Raw genomic sequence first — 24,911 nt, forward strand, 5'->3', positions numbered from 1 at the left:
CTACAGAGCCAGTTACCTCATCATAGTAGTTAATCAGATTGGACAGGCACAACTTGCCTTTTGTGAATCCATGCTGACTATTCTTGATCACTTTCTCCTCTTCCAAGTGCCTCAAAATGGATTCCTTAAGGATCCCTTGCATGATTTTTCCAGGGACTGAGGTAAGACTGACTGGCTTATAGTTCCCTGGATCATCCTTCTTCCCTTTTTTGAAGATGAGCACTATATTTGCCTTTTTCCAGTCATCCGGGATCTTTCCCAATCTCCATGACTTTTCAAAGATAATGGCCAAAGGCTCCTCAATGACATTTGCCAACTCCCTCAGTACCCTCGGATGCATTAAGTCTGGACCCATGGATTTGTGTACGTTTAGCTTTTCTAAATAGTTCCTAACCTGTTCTTTATCCACCAAGGGCTGTCCATCTTCATCCAATTTTGCATCACTTAGCTTATTAGTCTGGGAGCTGACCTTGTCCGTGAAGACAAAGGCAAATGTACTTCAGCTTTCCCCAAATTATTTGTCACTAGGTTACCTCCTTCATCCAGTAGGGGCCCCACACCCTCTCTGATTACCTTCTTCTTGCTAACATGCTTGTAGAAACCTTTCTTGTTATCCTTCACATCCTGTGCCAGTTGCAATTCCAATTGTGCTTTCGCCTTCCAGATAACCCCCCTGGTATTTTCGAGCTATACATTTAAACCCCTCCCTGGTCATTTGTCCCAGTTTTTACTTTTTGTAAGCTCCCTTTTTGTGCTTAAGTTCACCAAGGATTTCCCCTGTAAGCCAATCCGGTCTCCTACCATGTTTGCTTCTCTTGCTACGCATCGAGGTAGTTTCTTTCTGTGTCTTCAATAAGGCTTCTTTAAAATACTGCCAGCTCTCCTGGACTCCTTTCCCCTTCATGTTAACACCCAAGAGGATTCTGCCCATCAGGTCTCTGAGGGAGTCAAAGTGTGCTTTTCTGAAGTCCAAGGTGTGTATTTTGCTACTCTCTTTTCTTCCTTTGGTCAGGATCCTGAAATCTACCATCTCTTGATCACTGCTTCCCAGGTTGTCACCCACCTCTACTTCCCCTATTAGTTCCTCCCTGTTTGTGAGCAGCAGGTCAAGCTGCACATGGTTCCTGGTCAGACTCTTCGGCACTTGTACCAAGAAGTTATCCCCAACATTCTTCAAAAACTTGATTTTATCTGGCAGGCATGTGAGCTACAGAACATTTGTCAGTAAATCTGTTCGGGAAGTGGAGCTCAAGCCACCGTGAGATCCAAAAGTGACATCAGCCTACACTCATCCTCAATTTATTAATGCTTGAAAGTATTCCAGTTATGTCTCTGGAAAAGAGAAGAAGGGAGGATAAGTGTGGATTGGCAGGTGCAAAATGCTTGTAGAGCCCAATAAACCTGAAGATTACATTAATTTCTTCTTTATGAATCCCTTCTGAAAGCCTACCCTTTTCCTTTTCCTTTCACCCTTTTCAACAGGGTTCACAAAAGAACTAGATAGATTCATGGAGGTTAGATCCATCAATGGATATTAGCCAGGATGGGTAGGAATGGTGACCCTAGCCTCTGTTTGTCAGAGGCTGGAAATGGATGACAGAAGAGGGATCATTTGATATTTCCCTATTCTGTTCACTCCCTCTGGGGCACCTGGCATTGGCCATTGTTGGCAGACAGGATATCTTCCCTTCTTCTCCATACTAGACTAGATGACCCTTTGGTATGACCCAATATGGCTGTTCTTATGTATGTTCTTATATTCCTTCTCCATATAAGACTAACCAGGGCAATCATCCTCTGTTGTAAAAATCCATTGTAATAGATTATAAAACTAATACCTCTTCCATATAACACGTGGCAGACCTGCCTCCCTGATCAGGGAATGAAGCATCATCTTTTCTAGTTAAACATCTAACCTAAGTCTGGAGTCAAGAGAATGATGCTTTATGAAGGTATATGTGCTAGGAATAGAGACATTCTTAGCGAAGTAAGCTTTACTCCTAATAATGTAACTGGATTACATTTAAAGTACAAATCATTTAGAAAGATCTAAGAAGAAAACACGTGGCCTTTTGTTTTGTTCCATAAATTAATAGCATGTAGGAAAATGTACGAAGAAGGTTAGTTCTTTCTAAATCCCAATTAAGTAAGCATTTAACCTAGAGAGCATCTGCAATTTCACCTCTTCTGGAAAGTTATGAGGCTTAAAAAGAAACACAGGAAGAGCTGTAGAGTCATATGAAAATGTAGCCATCTACCCTCAACTTAGTATATTGCAAGGAATCATTATCTTATGTTATACTATAAAATCATATCTGGGGTGGTATAAAATCATGACTGTTGTGGAAAAAAGTGAATAAAGAAGAGTAATGTACTCCTTCCCATAACACAAAAACAAAGAGTCACCAAAGGAAATCAATAGGTACCAGATTTAAAACAAACAAAAGGAAGTATGTCTTCACATAATGCATAGTCAACCTGTGGAACTCCATTCCAGAGGATGTGGTGAAGTCCAAGATTATAAAGGGTTCAAAAAAGACCTAGATAAATTCATGAAGGTTAGGTCCATCGGTGGCTACTAGCCAATCCCTAGCCTTTCTTTGTCAGAAGCTGGGAATGGGCGACGGTGGGTGGATCACTTGATGGTTACCTGTTCTATTCATCCTTCCAGGGCACCTGGCATTGGCCCCTGTTGGAAGACTGGATACTGAGCTAGATCTTTGGTCTGACCCTGTGTGGCTGTTCTGATGCTCTTATGTCATTTAGCCATTTTACAATCCACATGACAAACTGTCAAAGCTTTCTGAAACAGCAAATGCTTTACTGCTATAATCCAAATATGCTACGTCTGCCATTAACCACTAATTATGCAATTCTATAAAACAAATCAGCAGTCTTGTTTGTTAAAGATGTATTATTATTTATAAACCCCTGCTGCTTATGGCTTGTGATTTTATTACTCCCCGTTTGTTTTTTTCCCTCTCAACACTTCTTCCATTAATTTTTAGGTATTTAGTCTGGACTTATATGGTACTAATGGGCAGGGTTACTTTAACTTTCTTTTCTCTATTACTACATTCATTATTTCCTAGTTCATTCCTATTTGTCTGTCAGTTAAAAAAAAAATTTCTAGCAAATTTCTAGCAATACTGTTCAGCAATTTAAACTCCAGCTGATTCCTGGGATGTCTTGAATCTGGATCAGTTTGTATATATTTTGCAAGTGTTGTCATACTTTACTTGTTGCTTATCAATAGTAATTATCTTCTTCTTTGAACATCTGCTTTTGTGATTTTTTTTCTTTTTAAAGATATATTTAAGACAGTGCCATTAATATTGGGTCAATATTGATTTAAATTCAGTGCTACTGCTTATCTGGTACTCCTACTTTTCTCATTATATATTTGTAACATCATCCTATTTCCCTCCCACTGCACCTTTTGCAGGAGTTTTCTTAATTCCTCATCACCGTTTTGGTGTATAGAACTCTTGTTCTGCTTCATTTTCTGGCCACAATCTTCATCCGGATTGGTTTCAGGGATTTGTGGTCATTGGCTCCAAATTTGCCCATTATTCTCATATTCTCCATGATCAGAGTCCCAAATCCTTATTCCAGTCTTTTCACATTTTGCTGCAGGGTGTAAAAAATAATTTCTGTATTGGACTGTTCTATAGAGAAATTGAGTCATTTGTTGCATAACAAGATGTTGACATTTAAAGCTGCTTTTTTAACTGTATGGCAATGAGTATAAATCTAAATAAGTTTGAGACAAGGGGCATCAGTACACATTTCTACAGACAAGATGTCATTAAAAGTTCTCAAGACAAAAACCAAAAAGTACTTATAAACTTGTATCTTGACAGATTGCAACTGGAGTCCTTGTGTGTTTTGCCATTGTGGGCAAAAGTATGGGCTCAGGCCATACAGATCTATTATTAGTTCCTGTGTGAATTAACATCATGATTATGGGTAAGAGGTAAATGTAATATTGAAGAAATAAGGCTGTCAGTTAAGGTACACTAGTAATTAATCCACTTAAATGCAGAGTCCCTGTTGGAAAATATGGTAAATAGGCTGGTATTTTATCCAGCCTTCATGGACACTTAGAAATACATTGTCCCTCCTTCATGTGTGAGGAGAACAGATAAATTGTACCATCTTCTGCCCCAGCCCGCAATGACTGTTCATACTAGTTCAGTGGTTCCCAAACTGTGGGTCAAGACCCTAAAGTGTGTGACAACCGCATTTTAATGGGTCTGCCTGGGCAGATTGACATTTGCCAAGGTGTGGAGCTGCAGCACCAAACCCCACCATCCGAGGGTGTCAGCCAATGGTGGCAGGGCTCAGGTTATTGGCCCTCTGCCTTGGGCTTGCCTATTGGGCTTCACTGTAGCCCTCACCCATTCAGAGTAGCATCGCTTGGGCTTTGGCCCTCCCACTTAGGGCAGTGAGGCTCAGGCATTGGTCCCTCTTGCTGGGTCATGTTGTACATTTTGTTTCCAGAAGGGGATAGCAGTGCAGTAGAGTTTGAGAACCGCTGTCCTGGTCCATCAAAAGACAAAGCAGAGCCCTAACTGTTGTTTATGGTTCACTGCACACTCATGGTCTTACAAGCCATTTGGACCTCCAGTTAATTGCATGCAAGAAGGGAGAGGAATAACTTTCTCAAGCTAACAGTTCATTCTTTTTGTAGATCAAATTGATTTCATAAAATCATAGAATCCTAGGGCTGGAAGAGACCTCAGGAGGTCATCAAGTCCAGCCCCCTGCTCAAAGCAGGACCACACCCAACTAAATCATCCCAATTTATTCAAATTAAAAATCAAAGGCAGTTTCCTTTCTGCGTCTGGCAGGGAAGCCATTAAATTATGAAACCTTTAGGAAAGCTGGCACCATAAAAGTCTTGTTTCAGTCTGAAAATATTTTACCTGCTATTGTTATGAATGATAACTAAGCTCACAGTGACTGAAATAGATAAGAACATATAATCCATTTACTGAAGTTTGCCAATGTGTTTACTTTTGCATTTGACAACACTTTGTATATATAGTTACTTTCATTGTCCTGTCTCCCTGTGCTTTAGAATCATTTTACTCTGATGTTTGTGTGGATGTTTCTCACAGCAAGCAGAAAGACGAAAAAGACAAGGGGAAAACGTGTTTGTTTAGACACAGAAAATGGCCAGGTGATTCAGGGGTGGAAGTAATAACTAAAATTATTTTAACTCATTTTTAAAATTGGCTAGATCTCAGATTTCTGCCATCCCTTTTTGATTTCATTGAAGACAGTTGGACATGATGAAACTGAAGAAAGGGGGTATTTTAGTTTTTATGTGCACTAAATGTAGGGCCTTTTCTGTTAGGCGACAGAATAACTATGACAAAGAGCCGCGTTCTGACAGAAATTGTACCAGTTCTTCACCATGGACAGTTTATATTGAATTACTGTTGCCCTTTTTACTATAATGGTTGTTTAATAATATCATCTGGGACTTTCTAGGGAACTTAAATGATTTAGGCATCCTGGCATTAACTTGTATCATGTCATATCTTGCACAAGAGTTTCTTTATTGCAAAGAGAATGCATATATTGGTGATATATAGAAACACCAAGTTGGAAACAGGACCAACCAGGCTAACTTTAAATAACTGTTGGGTAGCCTAAGAAAGCTGCCAACTGCACTAGTTCTTTAACATCTATGTGAAAATGCAGATCCAGTTCTCATCTCTCTGGGATATTACCCAGTGCCCTTTATGGATGAGCAAACTGGTTTGTTAAAATAAGAACCAAACAGCAAATGTATCCATTCCTCACATCATACAACATGGAATTTATTTTGAGTTTTTAAAAGTTATGTTATTCTTGTGTTAGTGCAGAGATTATATGTAAATATTTTCACATTCCATCCTAGGCCAGAGTAGAGAAGCACTCGCTGTATTTTCCATCAAATCTCAAAGCAAGACAAATTAGTATGTCATCAGAAGAGAGTCTGTTCCTATTTCATTTCACTCTCCAAATTTCTAGATTATAGAGGTTTAGATGAGGATCAATGCTCACATACCATACCCTAGTACCACTAAAATACCAACTACTTTTAGATTGTAAATGTAAACCCAGTGTAAATGTAGGGCCTGAGTCACTAACTGCAAATCTGGATGTAGACTTTCCCAGAAGGATGTTTGGATCTACCATTTGAATTATTTATTTGAATACAAGTTTTTTTTCTTTGGGATTTGTTAGTTCCATCTGTTAATGGAAGGAGGCCACTATGAAGTAATTACTTCAAATTACTCTGTGGAGTAGTTATTTTGAAATAGCAGCAGTGGAACGTCCATACTACAGCTATTTCAAAATAAGTATTTTGACATAACCAGCCTGTTATTTTGAAATAACGGGCTTGGTAGTGTGGATGCCCCATTTATTATTTTGAAATAAGGGGGGTATTTCAAAATAACTCCCTACTGTAGACCAAAGCTACTATAGCATTCCCTAATACTCAGAGTAGAGATAATTGTAAATACTGCAATACCACTGAATATTTTCAAATGGTAAATGTCAACATTTTAACAGTAAGTATCACATTAGTGCTTTCCAATATGCACAAGTTATTCAATTAATTCTTATTCTCCCAGTGAACATTTTACATTAAATGATTTCACCACTCTTCTTTTTCATTTCAGATATTGATAACATGAACTCTGTATTCTGCTTTTAAAGTATTAATTGCTTTTGTTCTTTATACCACAGTATTCAAAGACAGACAGGCATCCTGGACCTGTGATGGGAAAAGTTATGGAGTCTAGTTTTTCAGGCACTCAATCTTTCCCTGAAGCCTTGTCTCCTGACAGAGGAAGACAGCCTATCAAGCAACATAGGTAAGGAAATGGCTTTCAGACCAGAAAATTGGCAAGCAACAATGTCTCTGGTTTAGTGACACAGATACAAGATGATGGAGAGACACTCAAGACAGTATGTACTACCAGACACCAATCCAATAATTAAGCAGATGACCAAGAATTTTCTTAGCTGTAGACATAAAAATGCATTATCGATGCTCACAGACTATATCTACCTTTTATAAGGAGCCTAGAGGAACCATTAAGAGAGACTGTCAAAGCTGTAGACAGAGACTAGTGAATTAAACAATTATATTCTGTTAAGGTATTGAAAGAAGATTTTTCCTCTCCTGCCTTATCTTAGTTCATGACGTTAATGACTCATTCTCTCCTCGGCAAGCTCTACTGCAAACTTGCAAACTTTCACAGTGTTTCTTTAAACAAATAGGATTTTACATGAAAAATGGTTGATTGTTCTATATTCATAAGTAGTAACAGCCAGCGGTGCTTTTCCTGACTAACCTTTTAAAAGCTTGAATAGATAACACTTCTAAGGTTTGGGGTGTGTGGAAAGGGTCAGTTTCCAACAGTGAAAGAGATGTCATTTTGGATCCATTTTTTAACATTTCTTATTTTTCATATGACAAATGTGTACGGTAGGTTGAGATATTAGAAATCAAATTCATTCCTGGTGTCTAGTTATGCTGCATAAAGCTATTATTTTGTGGTGATAACCTCTTGCACAACAGATATGAATTATTTGATAAGGGGAACCACTGAAAATCTCAAAACCAAAGAAGGCAGAGAAAAATGAAGTCAGAATGACTTCAAGCAAAGTCTAAAGAGAAAAATGTAATGATAGTGAATAAAGTCTATTCCTGAAGACTATTATACTTAATAATGTCTTCCTTTGCCTACTTTACTGTAACTCTTCTATTATTTGGCTTAATTCCAAAAGGACATTTACATTCCAGTTACCTAGATCAGCCACAGTTTCTCCTTTTCCTATATTCGAAAAGATTGGAAGGCTAAGCAAATCTATCAAAGTGGCAGAGACAATTGGATCCATTACATTTGCCTCAGTTAAGCCTTTTACCTTGACAAAAATGCCAACACTCATGTAAAATTCACTTACCAGAGCCCCGGTTTCACAAAATGTTTATGAACTGTCTCTAAGTGCTTTGGTGAATGAAAATGGATTATTGAATTGGCGCCTAGAACATTTTCCATTTTCTCATTTTAGTTAAATGGAAAAGCAGTTTTATAACCCTTTAAAAGTAAAATATTTCAAATGAAAGAAATTTACGTATATATGATCTCTCTCTGGGTATAAAATCATATGATAAAGTTTAATCAAGAAATGTCACTTGAATCTTATTTATATAACATATCATGAAATCATAAAAGCTCAAAATAGTTTTAAACCTCCCAAAGATTTCCCTAATATATAAATCTTGTTTAAAATAAAAATCTAATAAGAACATTGATTCAAACACATTCATTTGTCTTCCACAAGGAAGTCACCATGTAAGCCATACTTAGTTAAAATCTGCTAGAATAGAATTCTTATACATTTGATGATAAAGTATCCAATCCAATATTCTGCACTGCTAATGCTGCCTCCTCTGCTGAAAAAAAAAAGAAAGAAAAAAACAGGATCAAGCACCTTATTTGTAGGATGCCGGCAATAAATTATATTAATATTTCTCGCTTCAAAGATGTGTTCGCACTGATTGATGAGCTTGCCTTGATTTATAAATAATTGCTTTTGTAATTTTATAATTTGCAATTTAATATATCAAGCCTTTGTTGTATAAAACATGCAATAGACTTCAGAATGTCAGTGATTTATAAGCCTATTGTTGATTTATGCATCATGCAACCACTTCATAAGTTACTCTGTGTCACTGGTTTACAAGTGCTGCACCACTGATTGATCTGTCTGTCTTTTTTCTTGTTAGTTTGGGCCTAAGTTCTTTATAAGTTTTATGTCATAGATTTCCAGCTAGTTATAATTAACTTTTGTTGATCTGTTTCACATTCGACCAATTTTGGAAAGTAACTTTAATTACTAGTGCTCAGTTATGTCCTAAATGTTATTTATATCAAGGAGTTGAGATCCCTGGGCCTCTCTAGACCTCCTTATGGGCTTCACCATATTTTTCAACAACTACTCTTGTTGCTCAAGTTGTAGTTTATATAAATGGAACAAATGAGCACTCTGCTACTTATGAGACTAGATGTTGATCTCCTTACTCTTTTTGAGTAATAGCTTGCAATGCTCTGCAATTAATCCTGCTCATTTCAATTCATTAATTTGATTGCTATTAACCAAAGAGTACACTATGCTTAAATGCTAATTTTTCCAGCTAGCTCGTTTAGAGCTGGAAACATTATTCTGGTGTAAGTAAGCTTGTTCTTTCTATATTCAGCAAACATTTCACATATCTGAACAGCAGAAACTAGAATAGTAGGTCCTTATCTGATATATTTATCCAGGAGCTTGTGAATGTCTGCAGTGCAAGATTCGTTAATAAAACTTTAGTTATCATATTCAAATAGCCTGAGTCGTGGGGCTAGGCAGTTGAATTTCTTGGACAGAAATTGGGTACTATAAAGCAGCTACAACATATGCAAGAGGAGGAGAGAAGTGCATGGCCAGCTGTGGAAATTGTGGCCAGATTTCAGTCTCTTTACAACATTCAGATTGAGAATCTGGCTGGTAATGGTAGATATAACAGTTCAAGAAATAAGTGCTATGGGAAAACGTAATCATCCATGCTTGGATTGAACACAGTCCTGAAATACTTTTGGTGCACCAATACTACCTTAGCTCAATGGCTCTTGATCTTTCCAGACTACTTTCAGGAGTCTAATTTGTCTTGCGACCCCCAAGTTCCGCTTCACGTGAAAACTCCTTGCTTACAAAATCAGACATAAAATTACAATAGGATTACAGCACACTGTTACTGGAAAACTGCTTATTTTCCAATTTTAACTGTATAATTATAAAAGAAATCAATTGTAATACAGTATAAATATTGTACTTACTATATAGAGCAGTATAAACATGTGATTGTATGCAATTTTAGTTTGTGCTGACATTGATAGTAAACTATTGTAAAACTAGGCAAATGATGAGTTGATGCGCCCTCTGAAAGATCTCTATATATACCCCCTGGGGTACAGCATACTCCTGAACCACTACCCTGGCAAAAACATGAGAGAAAAAAGTATTCAGATGCTTAAAATTTGTCTTGCTGCACACATTGTAAAGTAAAAAAAGAAAGGGAGGGGGGGCAGGGGAAACCCTGCTAAATACACATGAGTTTTTTGTTATAGGTATTTATTTGTTTCTTCCACAAGTTGATATACTAAATATCATGATAATCACTGTACTTTTAATAACATGCACAGTTTTATGCAGGTCCCAAGAATGCTGTTAATATTCTCTTAGGGTACGTCTACATTATTCTGAAATAATGTTATGCGCTGTCTACACAAGTAGCCTGTTATTTCGAAATAATGGGCTTCTTACTCCAACTTCTTGTAAGCCTTATGGTATAAGTAGCGGAATAGTGATTTATTTCTAAATAAGTGCTGTGTAGACAGCGCCAAATTTCAAAATAAGCTATTTTCAATTTGTGTTGCCCAAATTGTGTAGTTTATTTTGAGGTATGCGCTATTGTGTAGACATACCCTTAGTGGCAAATATTATAAAGAGTGTTATTTTTATTGGCTCTTTGATTTCTGTGGCAAACCTATTACAATACATACGAAACCCAATCTGTCTCTGAATTATAACTAGTGAAACATACAAATACAAAACCAAGAATTTTAAATTTTCATATTTATCAACAGACTGGAGTATGTTTTCAATGTGGATCAAAAGAAAATCAGATCACAGCTCGTATTGTATTTACTTAATCTGCTGTATGTCTGGTGAAGATTTCTCCAAGTCTCTCCTTTGGGAGAACAGTGTATGGTATAGAATGTTCTGGAGGCTGATTCACTCTGTATCATCATTAATCAACAGTCTGACAAAGATCTTGTACAATATTACGTCAACACACCATATTTATTCTGGTAGACACTCATATTGGGAGATATAGCAGATCCATAATTATTAAAATACTTAAAACTGATCTAAGGTGCATCCCATTGATCAGAATAAATGTTAGCAGCAGATTGTCTAAATGTACTAACGTTAACAATATGTCTGCTTCTAAAGAAATATCAGTTTATTTTTGTCTGACAACTAATTGTTCTTGGGGTATATATTTGCTCCTGCTGTCGATAGGGGAAGAAACATGCATTTCAGTTTTTGCAAAGTATTTACACAAAATTGTATAAATCCTCCCATGGCAATACTACTGAACCATCATCTGTGTAAAATAAATATATATGCAAAGCATCATCCGGCAAATTATGTAAAAATATACCATTTTTGCAACTCATCTTCTGGAAATAGACATATCAGTGTTACAGTTGTGTAAGCATCTCATTTTTACTGCTTTAGTACAGTGCTATTTATATATTCACCTTTTTTTGCCTAATTAACATTCCCTTTAATAATGTAGAAAATATTTTTTATAATGGAGAAATGTCAGTTACTTGAAAACCACAATAGTTAATGTTTTCTTCGAACCGGTCAAAAATGGTAAGCAGTTTTTGCAAAATAATAACAATAATAATTCATTCTGATAGCTTACACAGAAGCAGGAAGCTCAATAAACAACCAGTGAGGCCCTTGTATGATCAAGATGCTAAAGGAGCACTTAAAGATGATAAAGTCATAGCAGAGAAGCTAAATAAATTCTTTGCTTCAGTCTTCAGAGTTGAGGATACTGGGGAGATTCCCAAACCTGAGCCATTCTTTTTAGGTGACAAATCTGAGGAATTGTCCCAGATTGAGGTGTCATTAGAGGAGGTTTTTGAACAAATTGATAAACTTAACAGTAACAAGTCAACAGGACCAGATGGCATTCACCAAGACTTCTGAAAGAACTCAAATGGGAAATTGTGGAACTATTAACTGTGGTTTTTAACTTATACCTTAAATCGGGTTCCATACCAAATTGAAAGATAGTTAACATGACACCAATATTTAAAAAGGGCTCTAGAGGTGATCCTGGCAATTACAGACAAGTAAGTCCAACATCAGTACCAGGCAAATTAGTTGAAACTATAACAAAGAATAAAATTATCAGACACGTGGATGAATATATTTTGTTGGGGGAAAGTCAACATTGTTTCTGTAAAGGGAAATCATGCCTTACTCATCTGCTAGAGTTCTTTGAGGGGATCAACAAACATGTGGAGGAGGGGGATCGAGTGGATATAGTTTACTTAGATTTCCAGAAAGCCTTTATCAAGGTCCCTCACCAAAGGCTCTTAAGTAAAGTAAGTCGTCATGGGATAAGAGGGAGGGCCCTTTCATGGATTGGTAACTGTTAAAAGACAGGAAACAAAGGGTAGGAATAAACGTTACGTTTTCTGAGTGGAGAGAGGTAATTAGTGGGGTCCCCCAAGGATCTGTCCTGGGACTCATCCTATTCAACTTATTTATAAGGGTATGTCTAGACTACAGAGCTTTCCCGGGATACTAAAAGAATGCATTTGGTTTTCCAAAAAAATTTTTGGAAAAGCAGACAAGTCTTTTTGGCATCTCTGTAAACCTCCTTTCACAAAGAAGAAGGGATGTTCTGAAAGAGGCTTTTTTTTTGGACATTTGGTTCCATGTAGACAGGACAAATGTCAGAAAAGCCTCTTTTGGAAGAAAAGCAGAAAAAGATACTTTTCTTTGTAGTGTAGACACAGCCTTCGTGATGTAGAAAAAGGGGTAAACAGTGAGGTGGTAAAATTTGCAGATGATACCAAATTGCTCAAGATACTTAAGACCAAAGTGGACTGTGAAGAGCTTCAAAAAAAAATCTCACCAAACTAAGGCTGTGTCCAGACTCCATGCCTCCTTCGACGGAGGCATGTAGATTAGCCACATCGGAAGAGGGAAATGAAGCCGCGATTAAAATAATCGCGGCTTCATTTAAATTTAAATGGCTGCCCCGATCTGCCGATCAGCTGTTTGTCGGCAGATCGGGAGAGTCTGGACACGATGCCCCGACAAAGAAGCCTTTCTTCATCGACACAGGTAAGCCTCGTGAAACCAGGTTTACCTGTGTCGATGAAGAAAGGCTTCTTTGTCGGGGCATCGCGTCCAGACTCTCCCGATCTGCCGACAAACAGCTGATCGGCAGATCGGGGCAGCCATTTAAATTTAAATGAAGCCGCGATTATTTTAATCGCGGCTTCATTTCCCTCTTCCGATGTGGCTAATCTACATGCCTCCGTCGAAGGAGGCATGGAGTCTGGACACAGCCTAAGTGATTGGGCAACAAAATGGCAAATGAAATTTAACATTGATAAATGTAAAGTAATGCACATTGGAAAAAATAATCCCAACTATATATTCGATATGATGGGGGACTAATTTGGCTACAATTACTCAAGAGAGAGATCTTGGAGTCATTGTGGATAGTTCTCTGAAAACATCAACTCAGTGTACAGCAGCAATCAAAAAAGCAAATAGAACATTAGGAGTAATTAAACAAGGGATAAAGAATAAGACCGAAAATATATTATTGCCTCTATATAAAACCATGGTATGCTTACATCTTGAATACTGCATATATGTGTGGTCGCTTCATCTCAAAAAAGATATATTGGCATTGGAAAACGTTCAGAAAGGGGCAGCAAAAATGATTAGGGGTTTCAAACAGGTCCCATATGAAGAGAGATTAAGAAGACTTGGAATTTTCAATTTAGAAAAGAGGAGACTAGGGCTATGATTAGACTGCAAGCCTCTTTCGAAAGAGGCTTTTTCAAAAGTATCTTTCGAAAAAGCCTCTTTTGAAAAAGAGTGTCTAGACTGCAAACAGTACTTTCGAAAAAGCAAGCCGCTTTTTCGAAAGAAAGCAGCGAGTGAGTCTGGATGCTCTCTTCCTAAAAAGCCCTGTAGGCATTCAAGAACGCCTTTTTTCGAAAGAGCAGTTTCGAAAAAAGGCGTTCTTCCTCGTGCAATGAGGTTTACCGCCGTTGAAAGAAAAACCGCGTTCTTTCGATTTAATTTCAAAAGAACGCGGCTGCAGTCTAGATGCAGGTGAAGTTTTTTCGAAAAAAGGCCTAAGGGGGGATATGATAAAGGTCTATAAAATCATGAAAAAAGTGATTTAGAAAAAAGTGAATAAGGAAAAGTAATTTACTTATTCACACAATAAAATAACTAGGGGTCACCAAATGAAATTAATAGGGAATAGGTTTAAAACAAACAAAAGGAAGTTTTTCTTCACTCAGCGCACAGTGAACCTGTGGAACTCCTTGCCTGAGGATGCAGTGAAAGATAAAACTTTAATAGGGTTCAAAAAAGAGCTAGATAGATTCATGGAGGTTAGGTCCATCTATGGTATCCCTAGCCTCTGTTTCTCTGGAGTTGGGTGACAGGGGAGGGGTCACGTGATGATTACCTCTTGTGATCCCTCCTTCTAGAGCATCTGGCATTGGCCACTGTTGGCAAACAGAATACTCAACTAGATGCACCTTTGGTCCGACCCAGTCTGGGTTCTTTCGTTCTTATGTAAAGAGCATTTTTGTTTATTTTAAATAGTTCACAAATTTTGTAGAGAGAATTTTCAGTTTTGTCTTATCCCGTTTTCACTTCTCTTTTTTTTTCTTTATTTTAAGTTTCTTTTTTTTTTTTTGTGGAGGGAGGGTTTTTCCCCCCCTTTCCTTAGGTATCCCTCGTGCCAGAGAGCATAAGTAACGTATCTTAGAGTGCATCAAGAGTGTCAGAGCAGAACATTCACCCTTCTCTTATCTATTTCACTCAGAACTACTACTCGGGGCATCAGGATTAGAAAAAAAGGAAAAGAAAAAAGCTTATAATTTTTAAGAAAAGTTGTTTTGGAAACTAGAGAAAGGGGAGAAAAATATGAGGTGGAGCAAAGAAGGGAGAAGATGAATAGTATGCAGAGAAAAGTCACAAGAACACCGGCAGACATTGAAAAGGAAGTAGATCTCCTTGGACAGTGAGAGTGTGTCTACACTGCACTTGTAGCTCAAAATAAGCTACACAGTTTGAACTATGCAAATTGCATAGCTTATTTCGAGTCAATTTTGTATTAGCTTATTTCAAAATTTGGCACTGTCTACGCAGCACTTATTTCAAAATAACTTGCTATTCCAAACCTCCCTTACTCCTTGTGGAATGAGGTTTACAGAGACATCGGAATAGCAAACCCGTTCTATTTCAAAATAACGGGCATGCTCAAAAAATCCAAAATAGCTATTTCGGGATACCAGAGTTATCCTGAAATAGCACTGCAGTGTAGACGTAGCCTGAGAGACAAATGGGGGATCAGGAGATGAGAAAAAGAGATATTGGAAGATAAGGGATGTGGGGGAGGAAAAACAGAAATGGGGGCCAAGGAAAAGGATTGTGGGAAAGGAAAGTGTGACAATGATACTTTTAAAAAGACGGAAGAAAATGGCACAGATAGGCCTGCCAAGAGAGGGGAACAAAGGGAGTATTTCCCTGGGGCTTGGTGGACTTAAACTATCCACCAACTGCCCAGGTGCTTTGAAATACTGTAGTGGCTGTGGCATTAGCTGCAGGAGTCCCAGAGCTCTTTCCCACTTTAAACCTTGCTTGGCTCCGCAGAGCAGCAAGGCATGGGGACCCAGAGCTCCCTGCTGCTTTGAAATTCATGGCAGGTCCCCAGAACAGTGGGGGGAGAAGAGGCAAAGCTCTCTGCTGCTTTTAAAAGAACTGCAGCCGTGGCAATGCGAGCCCCCATGGTGGGGCCTTTTATGTGATAATATGTGTGTGTCCATGCTTCCTCTGCGTGTGCACTTATCCTTTTTTGCAGCAGTGATTATCTAAATGCGCTTTTGCATTTGTGTATTTTTCTGTCAGACCCTCTGTTTTGTTTGTGTGTCTGGAATAGAAAAAAAAAACATTGGGGAAAGAATAAATCTTTCCAACACCATGTCCGGGGCTCAGAGGAATTCTAGGGTGAATGAATTAAATATATTATGAATCTACACCGGTCTGCAATTATTTATAGACCGGCAGACTTTCCCTAGGCTGTAGCTGGTTAGTACCCCCAGCCACACACATGTTACTACAGAGGGAGGTTTTTGTCTGAGCTCACATTTGCTTTGTCATTGAAGGCTGTGAACCGGTGCTGGATTTAGGAGGTGTAGTACATGTTTGAGGGAACAGAGTAGCTGACTCCAGCCTCTTCCCAGGTGACTGTCTCACCCAACCCAGCCACATTGCACTGTATGGCCCTGTCCAGGCTCCTGCAGCCCTGCCCTGACAAGGATCAGACCCACCTGTGAGCGATGCCGCATGAGGAGAAAGTTGTAAATAAAACCCCATGTTAGCCACGGATCCAAGGAGCAAATTAACCACAAGAAATTCCAAAGGACTGCTTTAAACCCAGCTCAGGTCCACGGAGCAGCAGGATATGGGGGTCCGACGTGCCCTACTTTGGTGCCAGAGAGAAAAGTTTTCAGGGGCTTTATTGGTAACTGCACAAACCCAGGGGGCTGCAGATTGTGTCTCAGATGCAGTTTGGGCAGAGACAGATTTGAAGAGGAACCTTAGTTGCATATCCCCTGCCTGTGATATATAAAACTTTCTCAGTAAAAAGCTCCATTTTCCTACCTGGGGAGTCAGAAAATGGTCCAAAGAAGCGAAGAAGGAGCACTCCAAGGGCAGGGCACTCACCTGATGCAGTGCATGGCCAATCTCAGTTCCACACCCTGTCCCAGACGTCCTGTGTTACCCAGGGCAAGTCTCATGAAGTCAAAGCCCATCTATAAAAAGGGGAATAAGAACAACCCAGGAAACTACAGACCGGTCAGTTTAACGTCTGTCCCAGGGAAGATAATGGAGCAGGTAATTAATGAAATCATATGCAAACACTTGGAAGGTAATAAAGTGATAGGGAATAGCCAGCATGGGTTTGTGAAGAACAAGTCATGCCAAACTAATCTGATAGCTTTCTTTGATAGGATAACGAGCCTTGTGGATAAGGGAGAAGCGGTGGATGTCATATACCTAGACTTTAGTAAGGCATTTGATACGGTCTCGCATGATATTCGTATTGATAAACTAGGCAAATATAACTTAGATAGGGCCACGATAAGGTGGGTGCATAATGGGCTGGATAACCGTAGTCAGAGAGTTGTTGTTAACGGTGCTAAATCCTGCTGGAAAGGGATTACAAGTGGAGTTCTGCAAGGGTCTGTTTTGGGACCAGTACTGTTCAATATCTTCATCAATGATGTAGATATTGGGATAGAGAGTACGCTTGTTAAGTTTGCAGATGATACCAAACTGGGTGGGGTTGCAACTTCTTTGGAGGATAGGGACATAATTCAAAATGACCTTAGCAAGTTAGAGAAATAATCAGAGGTAAACAGGATGAGGTTTAATAAAGAGAAATGCAAAGTGCTCCACTTAGGAAGGAACAATCAGTTCCATACATACAAGATGGGAAGCGACTGTCTAGGAAGGAGCATGGTGGAAAGGGATCTAGGGATCATAGTGGACCACAAGTTGAATATGAGTCAACAGTGTGATGCTGTTGCAAAAAAAGCAAATATGAGTCGAGGTTGTATCAACAGGTGTGTTGTAAGCAAAACTCGTGAAGTCATTCTGCCGCTCTACTCTGCACTAGTTAGGCCTCAGCTGGAGTACTGTGTCCAGTTCTGGGCACCACATTTCAAGAAAGATGTGGAGAAATTGGAAAGGGTACAGAGAAGAGTGACAAGAATGATTAAAGGTCTAGAGAACACGACCTATGAAGCCAGGCTTCATGAACTGGGCTTGTTTAGTTTGGAAAAAAGAAGATTAAGGGGGGACATGATAGCGGTTTTCAAATATCTAAAAGTGTGTCACAAGGAGGAAGGAGAAAATTTGTTCCTCTTGGTTTCTGAGGACAGGACAAGGAGTAATGGGCTTAAAGTGCAGCAGGGGAGGTTTAGGTTGAACATTAGGAAAAAATTCCTAACTGTCAGGGTGGTCAAATATTGGAATAAATTGCCCAGGGAGGTGGTGGAATCTCCCTCTCTGGAGATATTTAAGAACAGGTTAGATAGACATCTGTCAGGGATGGTGTAGACGGAGCTTGGTCCTGCCTTGAGGGCGGGGGGCTGGACTCGATGACCTCTCGATGTCCCTTCCAGTCCTATGATTCTATGAAAGCTCTCAAAGCATTGAAGTATCCAGATGTAAGTGGGATCTTAAAGAATCTCAGTGCCCAATTCCCATAGGCACACCTCAGTTCTCAGGCTGTGAAATGGGGATAACTGGACATGTCTGCCTCATGCGGCGGGTACTAAGGACACATGCAATAAAAACACAATGTGCTCAGTCATAATGGTGACTGGGAGAGGATGGTTTATGTGTATCTCAGGGTATGTCTAAACTTCAGAGGATTTTTTTGGAAAAACAGCTTTTTTCAGAAAAAAAACTCCTGTTACATCCACACTGCAGTTGCATTCTTTAGAAAGAAAATTGAAAGAACAGAGGGGTTTTTCCAACATTGGTAAACCTCTTTCTATGAGGAAGAAGCCTTTTTCCGAAAGAGCTCTTTTGGAAATAGGTGTGTGTGGACAGGGAAGAGGGAGTTCTTTTGAAAGAAGAGGAAAGAGGAAAAAGCACAGGTGCTCTGGTGGCCCGGATTACTCTTTCCATGGTAATCAGTTTAAATGCAATATATTGTCCATTCAGCGTGGACACTATCTTTCAAAAAAGCAGATCGCTTTTTCAAGGCATTTTTGCTGTGTAGACGCTCTCTTTCGGAAGAAGTTTTCTAAGAAGATCTCTTCCAGAAAAGCTTCTTCCAAAAGAAGCCTGCAGTCTAGACATAGCCTCAGATAGAAAAAAATCTCTTATTCTGGGTATGATGCAAAGATTCTTGATGTGAATGGAACAAGACCTTCCATTGCCTTCGTTTGGCTTTTGCCTATCCCCCAATGCAGCAAGTCATGGGTATTCATCTCCCGAGAAAACTACTGCTGTGGTGACCTGATTAACTTGAGCAGAAATGTCTAGTGTACAAAAAGTGTCTCGTCCTCGTGAGGCCAGACTCAACAGCCGATTACAACTCGCTGGGGAAGAAACCATCCCTTAGGGTAAAATGTGAGCTATGTCGGGCCCCATGTTCACAACCCTGAGTCAGCAAAAATTCTTAGTTTTTGCTCATAATGTCAATGGTAAAGGTCTTCACACGGATCAATGGAGCTATCACTAAGATAGAGCTAATGATAAAGAGGATGGTTCTCATAAAGTCACAAGTTGTCGCTGAAGAATAGCAATTTGATAGCCTGCAGGTTGTCTTGGCTTTCCTCCTGCCTCTCCCTGCTGCTTTGTTTCAGCATGAGGGCTTGATAGTCCCCAGACTGGAAACAGAAGAAAAAATGGCTTATGCAGGTCTGGATTGTGCAGCATTGGAAATATTCGCTGAAAGATGCTTGTATGTAAGAGACTGTAGAGCAATATGGAATTAACATCAGATTTTCCAATTCTTGTAAAACACAGTGCATATTTGGTATTCCAAGTTGATCTCATGCATTGATTCTTATAAAGTATAAGACAACTTCCTTCAGCAGAACTCCTATACCTAAAGGTCAAGGCAGGTGCAGGGAGGGTAAAGGAAACAGAGTCTGTTTCTCTGTATATTTTACAAGGGGGTTTCCTGATATTCTGAATTTTCTTTTAATCTCTACCTGGGAGGGAGATTTTATAGAAGACAAAAACTTACAAAGCAGAAGAAGAAAAGCTTGATGTTAAACAATATTTTTAATATTGCAAATGATCCTGGAATACATTGATTTCTGCCAGTTCTTCCTAAAGCCTTTTTGATTAATTTAAAAATAAGAGATGTCATCATCCTTTCTGGCTTCTTGCCTCGTGGCGTTTCCTTTGACTTTTCTGCCTCCTCTTTTTCAGATTTTACCTTAAATCGGTTTGAGAATCATTTTCCTGTTTGGAATGTAAACCAAATTGTTTCTGTTTGTGTACTTTCTCCTACCCCAAGCATATAAACGTTTGGACTCATTCAAGGGAAGTTTATGTTGAAGCCAGTTTCTGATTGATTACTGTTACAAATGGTTAAATGTTAGCCTCTTTATGTTAAATATCCTGTGACACGTAATTGATTAGTTTGGACACATAAGAAATCCTACAACAATGAAATCTTATTCTTGAAAATTAATAAAAACAAATTCTAGGGAGGTTGTGGAATCTTTATCCTTGGAGACTTTTAAGAGTAGTTACACAGATACATGTCAAGGATGGTTTAGATGGTGGTTAGTTCTGCCAGGGGTGCCAGGGACTGGACTTAGAGGTTCCTCTTTTATGATTCTATAAAATACTGTGAGTCGGGGCTGGAGCATCATGGCTACAGCTGGCATGGGGTACCTCTAGACAGGTGGGAGATGGGTCTGTGGCCAGCCCAGGGGTCCTCTGGGCAGGTTGGGGATGGGGCAGCAACTGACCAGAGAGTCCTTTGGTGCAGGTATGGTTCTCAGGGTTTTTCTGGGTGGTGGCAGGCTTGTGGCTATGTCTGAGTATGGGGGACAGGAGGCCCATTGATTGTCCTGTCCAGGGACCTGGAATTCCTGTCAGTGGGCCTGGGCACAGAATATTAATAAGCTGAGTAAACAATCGTCCAAAAGAGGAAAATGAAGTGAAGGACAGCAAAGCATTACTGGGAGATGGAAGGAGACAAAGAGGAAAATAGAGGAATGAGAAAAGTAAACAAGGACATTCTTCCCTTTACACCCACACATTTAAGAACAAAATGTTGTTTATGTAGCTTCATTTGGTCTGTGAGGTGACAAAGACAATGATGATACTGGGATTCCTGGGATTATCAGAGACAAAAGAAGGGAAAGTTATGATCATATATTGGCGAAAATCAGAAAACCTGGAGCCAGTTTGGTTTTCATTGTGTATGTACAGCTACTATTTCCACTCAGGAGAAAAAATATAAAGGGGGAAACTTGTCCTGTTTTGTTAAACAGTGTCTGAATTCAATCCTGGAAGTATATGAACTACTCCTGTCTTACAGATTTTTTATCAGGTTATAAAGCACTTCAGGATCTATTACACCAATTGTAATTCTTTTTTGCACAGCTGTAATCAGGTGATCTGCTGAAAAATCAGGATGTTGGCCATTCTAATATCTTCCTATGGCTCGCTATAATTTTGCTGCTTCTGAGCCACTATCCCAGATAAATAGTTGGTGGGTATTCCCTGAATCTTGTTTGGGATGTTTAGCTTCCTGTTGCAATAAAGTACCATCTGATTTTTATCTCAAGTTTTATCACTTAAATTGTGTCCCTCCTGTTAATGCTTTCCATGTTTCAATGAAAGGTGCTTTTGAATGTGCTCATCCATAAGGAGCTGTATAATCAGTTTTATTTGGTAACAAACTAAAAAAAGAGCAAGAATTATTGCAAATTCGATGCAATGCATTTTCCACCTCATGCACACATTTAACTCTGCTGAAAGCTGTGCATGTGTACTGAGAAGCAATAAGCCACCTGCTGAGCAGGGGTTTGGTTCTATTCAGCTGTTTAACCTGAGGAAAAATTCCACACAAAACAACTTAAAAATTCATGGGTAATTCATCATTAAGCTTAGAGATGGTTGAACTATTTCTTCAAATGCATTAATTGATCAGGGCATTATAACTTTCTGACTTGTGAATTGTTCCTAACCTAATCATAATTTATATGGATTTATTTATTAATCATAATTGATTAGTAATTTTGTCACTGATTTATTTGGTGCATCGTTTGAAAATTTGATATTTTGCAATAAGGCTTTTGATTGTTTACCTAAGCATGTTTTCCCTCTTTGATTGGATGATGCAACCTTTATAAATAGGGACAGTACGTGAAGAAATCTTTAGAGCATTGACTGACTGAGGGAGAAAAGCACTTTATAGGAGAAAGCTAGCAGGAAGAAGTGTCTTAGAACAGTTCTAAGTTATTTTGAACCAGCTGGAATATTCTATCAAGCTACATACATTCAGTCCAGATATTAAAATAGTTTTCTTTCCTTCTGTTTGAGGGAAAGACAAAATATATAGGTCTGATTTATTATTATCTGTCTAGGAGTACATCTACACTGCACAACTATTCAGAATACCTTCGGTATCCTGAAATAGCTACCCTGTATTATTTAGAATATTTTTTCTAAATAAGGGGTGTGCTATTTCACCATCCCAGCAAACCTTGTTGCATGAGGGAGAAGGGATGGCTCTAAATAGTGCATTATTTCAAAATTTAATGCTGTGGAGACACACCACATTTCAAAATAAGCTATTTCAAAATACAATCGAAATAAGATATGCAACTTGCATAGCGCAAATTACATATCTTATTTCAAGTTTACGATACTCTGTATATGCACCCTAGCAGATTTTACATTTAATTTTGTTTTTCCAAATTATCATAAATAATTGTCTCAAATGTAGAGTGGCCAGATGAGCAATTTCTGTGCAAATGTGTTTGTGCACATGAAAATGTTTTTGTATACTCATAGTTGTCTGTGTTTACACAATGAAAGCTTCTCATGGCTTTGTGAGCAGATTTACCACTATAACAACTGCTGAAACAGAGGGTAGCCCAATAATTCAATACAGTTTAAGCTTTATGGATGTTCAAAATGCATTATATTGGTGGAGGGGTTGTTTAGGGCTGTTAGCAAGTTGTAACTGAACTTGTGGTCAGTACCTAAAGAAAGCAAGTGCGGGACTGGGAGATGGCTTGGAAAAGGGGGGGACTACGGCCTATAATGGCAAGGAGAAAGGAGGGTCAGGGCACAACAGGGAGGCAAGATCAAATCAGTATCTTAGATGCCTATATACAAATGCGAGAAGTATGGGTAATAAGCAGGAAGAACTGGAATTGCTAACCAATAAATACAACTATGATATCATTGGTATTACAGAAACCTGGTGGGATGGGACGCATGATTGGAATATTGGTATGGAAGGGTACGGCTTGCTCAGGAAGGACAGACAGGGAAAAAAGGGAGGAGGGGTTGCCTTGTAAATTAAAAGTGTACACACTTGGACTGAAGTGGAGATGAACGTAGGAGATAGCTGTGTAGAGAGTCTCTGGGTTAAGCTAAAAGGGGTAAAAAACGAGGGAGATATCATGCTAGGAGTCTACTACAGGCCACCTAGCCAGGTGGAAGAGGTGGATGAGGCCTTTTTTAAACAATTAACAAAACTATCCAAAGCCCAAGATTTGGTGGTGATGGGGGACTTCAACTATCCAGACATATGTTGGGAAACTAACACAGCGAGGCACAGGCTATCCAATAAGTTTCTGGACTGCATTGGAGACAACTTTCTGTTTCAGAAGGTTGAAAAAGCTACCAGAGGAGAAGCTGTTCTGGATTTGGTTTTAACAAATAGGGAGGAACTAGTTGAGAACTTGAAAGTGGAAGACAGTATAGGGGACAGTGATCACGAAATAATAGAGTTCATGATCTTAAGGAAAGGTAGAAGGGAGACCAGCACAATTGAGGTTATGGATTTCAGGAAGGCAGATTTTGATAAGCTCAGAGAACTTGTAGGTAAGGTCCCATGGGAAGCAAGACTGAAGGGAAAAATAACTGAGGAGAGTTGGAAGTATTTCAAAGGGACGTTGTTAAGGGCCCAAAAGCAAACAATTCCGCTGTGTAGGAAAGATAGAAAATATGGCAAAAGACCAGCTTGGCTTAACAAGGAGATCTTGCACGATCTCAAAATAAAAAAGGAGTCATATAAAAAATGGAAACTAGGACAACTAACAAAGGATGAATATAGGCAAGCAACACGGGAATGCAGGGGCAAGATTAGAAAAGCAAAGGCACAAAATGAGATCAAACTAGCTACAGGCATAAAGGGAAACAAGAAGGCCTTTTATAAATACATTAAAAGCAAGAGGAAGACCAAGGACAGGGTAGGCCCACTGGTTAGTGAGGAGGGAGAAGCAGTAACAGGGAACTTGGAAATGGCGGAGATGCTCAATGACTTCTTTGTTTCGGTCTTCACCGAGAAGTCTGGAGGTGTGCCTAATGTAGTGAATACAAGCAGAGAGAGGGTAAGTTTAGAAGATAGGATACACAAAGAACAAGTGAAAAATCACTTAGGAAAGTTAGATGTCAGCAAGTCACCAGGTCCTGATGAAATGCATCCCAGGATACTCAAGGAGCTGATAGAGGAGGTATCTGAGACTTTAGCTATGATCTTTGAAAAATCATGGCAGACAGGGGAGATTCCAGAAGACTGGAAAAGGGCAAATATTGTGCCCATCTATAAAAAGGGGAATAAGAACAACCCAGGAAACTACAGACCGGTCAGTTTAACGTCTGTCCCAGGGAAGATAATGGAGCAGGTAATTAAGGAAATCATATGCAAATACTTGGAAGGTAATAAAGTGATAGGGAATAGCCAGCATGGGTTTGTGAAGAACAAGTCATGCCAAACTAATCTGATAGCTTTCTTTGATAAGATAACGAGCCTTGTGGATAAGGGAGAAGCGGTGGATGTCATATACCTAGACTTTAGTAAGGCATTTGATACGGTCTCGCATGATATTCGTATTGATAAACTAGGCAAATATAACTTAGATAGGGCCACGATAAGGTGGGTGCATAATTGGCTGGATAACCGTAGTCAGAGAGTTGTTGTTAACGGTGCTAAATCCTGCTGGAAAGGGATAACAAGTGGAGTTCCTCAAGGGTCTGTTTTGGGACCCGTACTGTTCAATATCTTCATCAATGATGTAGATATTGGGATAGAGAATACGCTTCTTAAGTTTGCAGATGATACCAAACTGGGTGGGGTTGCGACTTCTTTGGAGGATAGGGACATAATTCAAAATGACCTTAGCAAGTTAGAGAAATGGTCAGAGGTAAACAGGATGAGGTTTAATAAAGAGAAATGCAAAGTGCTCCACTTAGGAAGGAACAATCAGTTCCATACATACAAGATGGGAAGC

The 24,911-nt window shown here is 39.1% G+C and overlaps 1 protein-coding gene across 2 annotated transcripts in view; it reads left to right on the forward strand.

The window, feature by feature from the left end:
* The window catches only part of NRG3 (neuregulin 3), a 906,671-nt gene that overhangs the window by 854,355 nt on the left and 27,405 nt on the right, over positions 1–24,911 (forward strand). For both annotated transcript variants that reach the window (XM_006112415.4, XM_075934800.1), the window contains one exon: positions 6,748–6,875. In XM_006112415.4, the coding sequence (XP_006112477.2) occupies positions 6,748–6,875 (128 nt within the window). The remainder of the gene's footprint in view (positions 1–6,747; positions 6,876–24,911) is intronic.

This window comes from Pelodiscus sinensis, chromosome 8, assembly GCF_049634645.1.
Source record: "Pelodiscus sinensis isolate JC-2024 chromosome 8, ASM4963464v1, whole genome shotgun sequence".
Classification (NCBI taxonomy): domain Eukaryota; kingdom Metazoa; phylum Chordata; order Testudines; family Trionychidae; genus Pelodiscus; species Pelodiscus sinensis.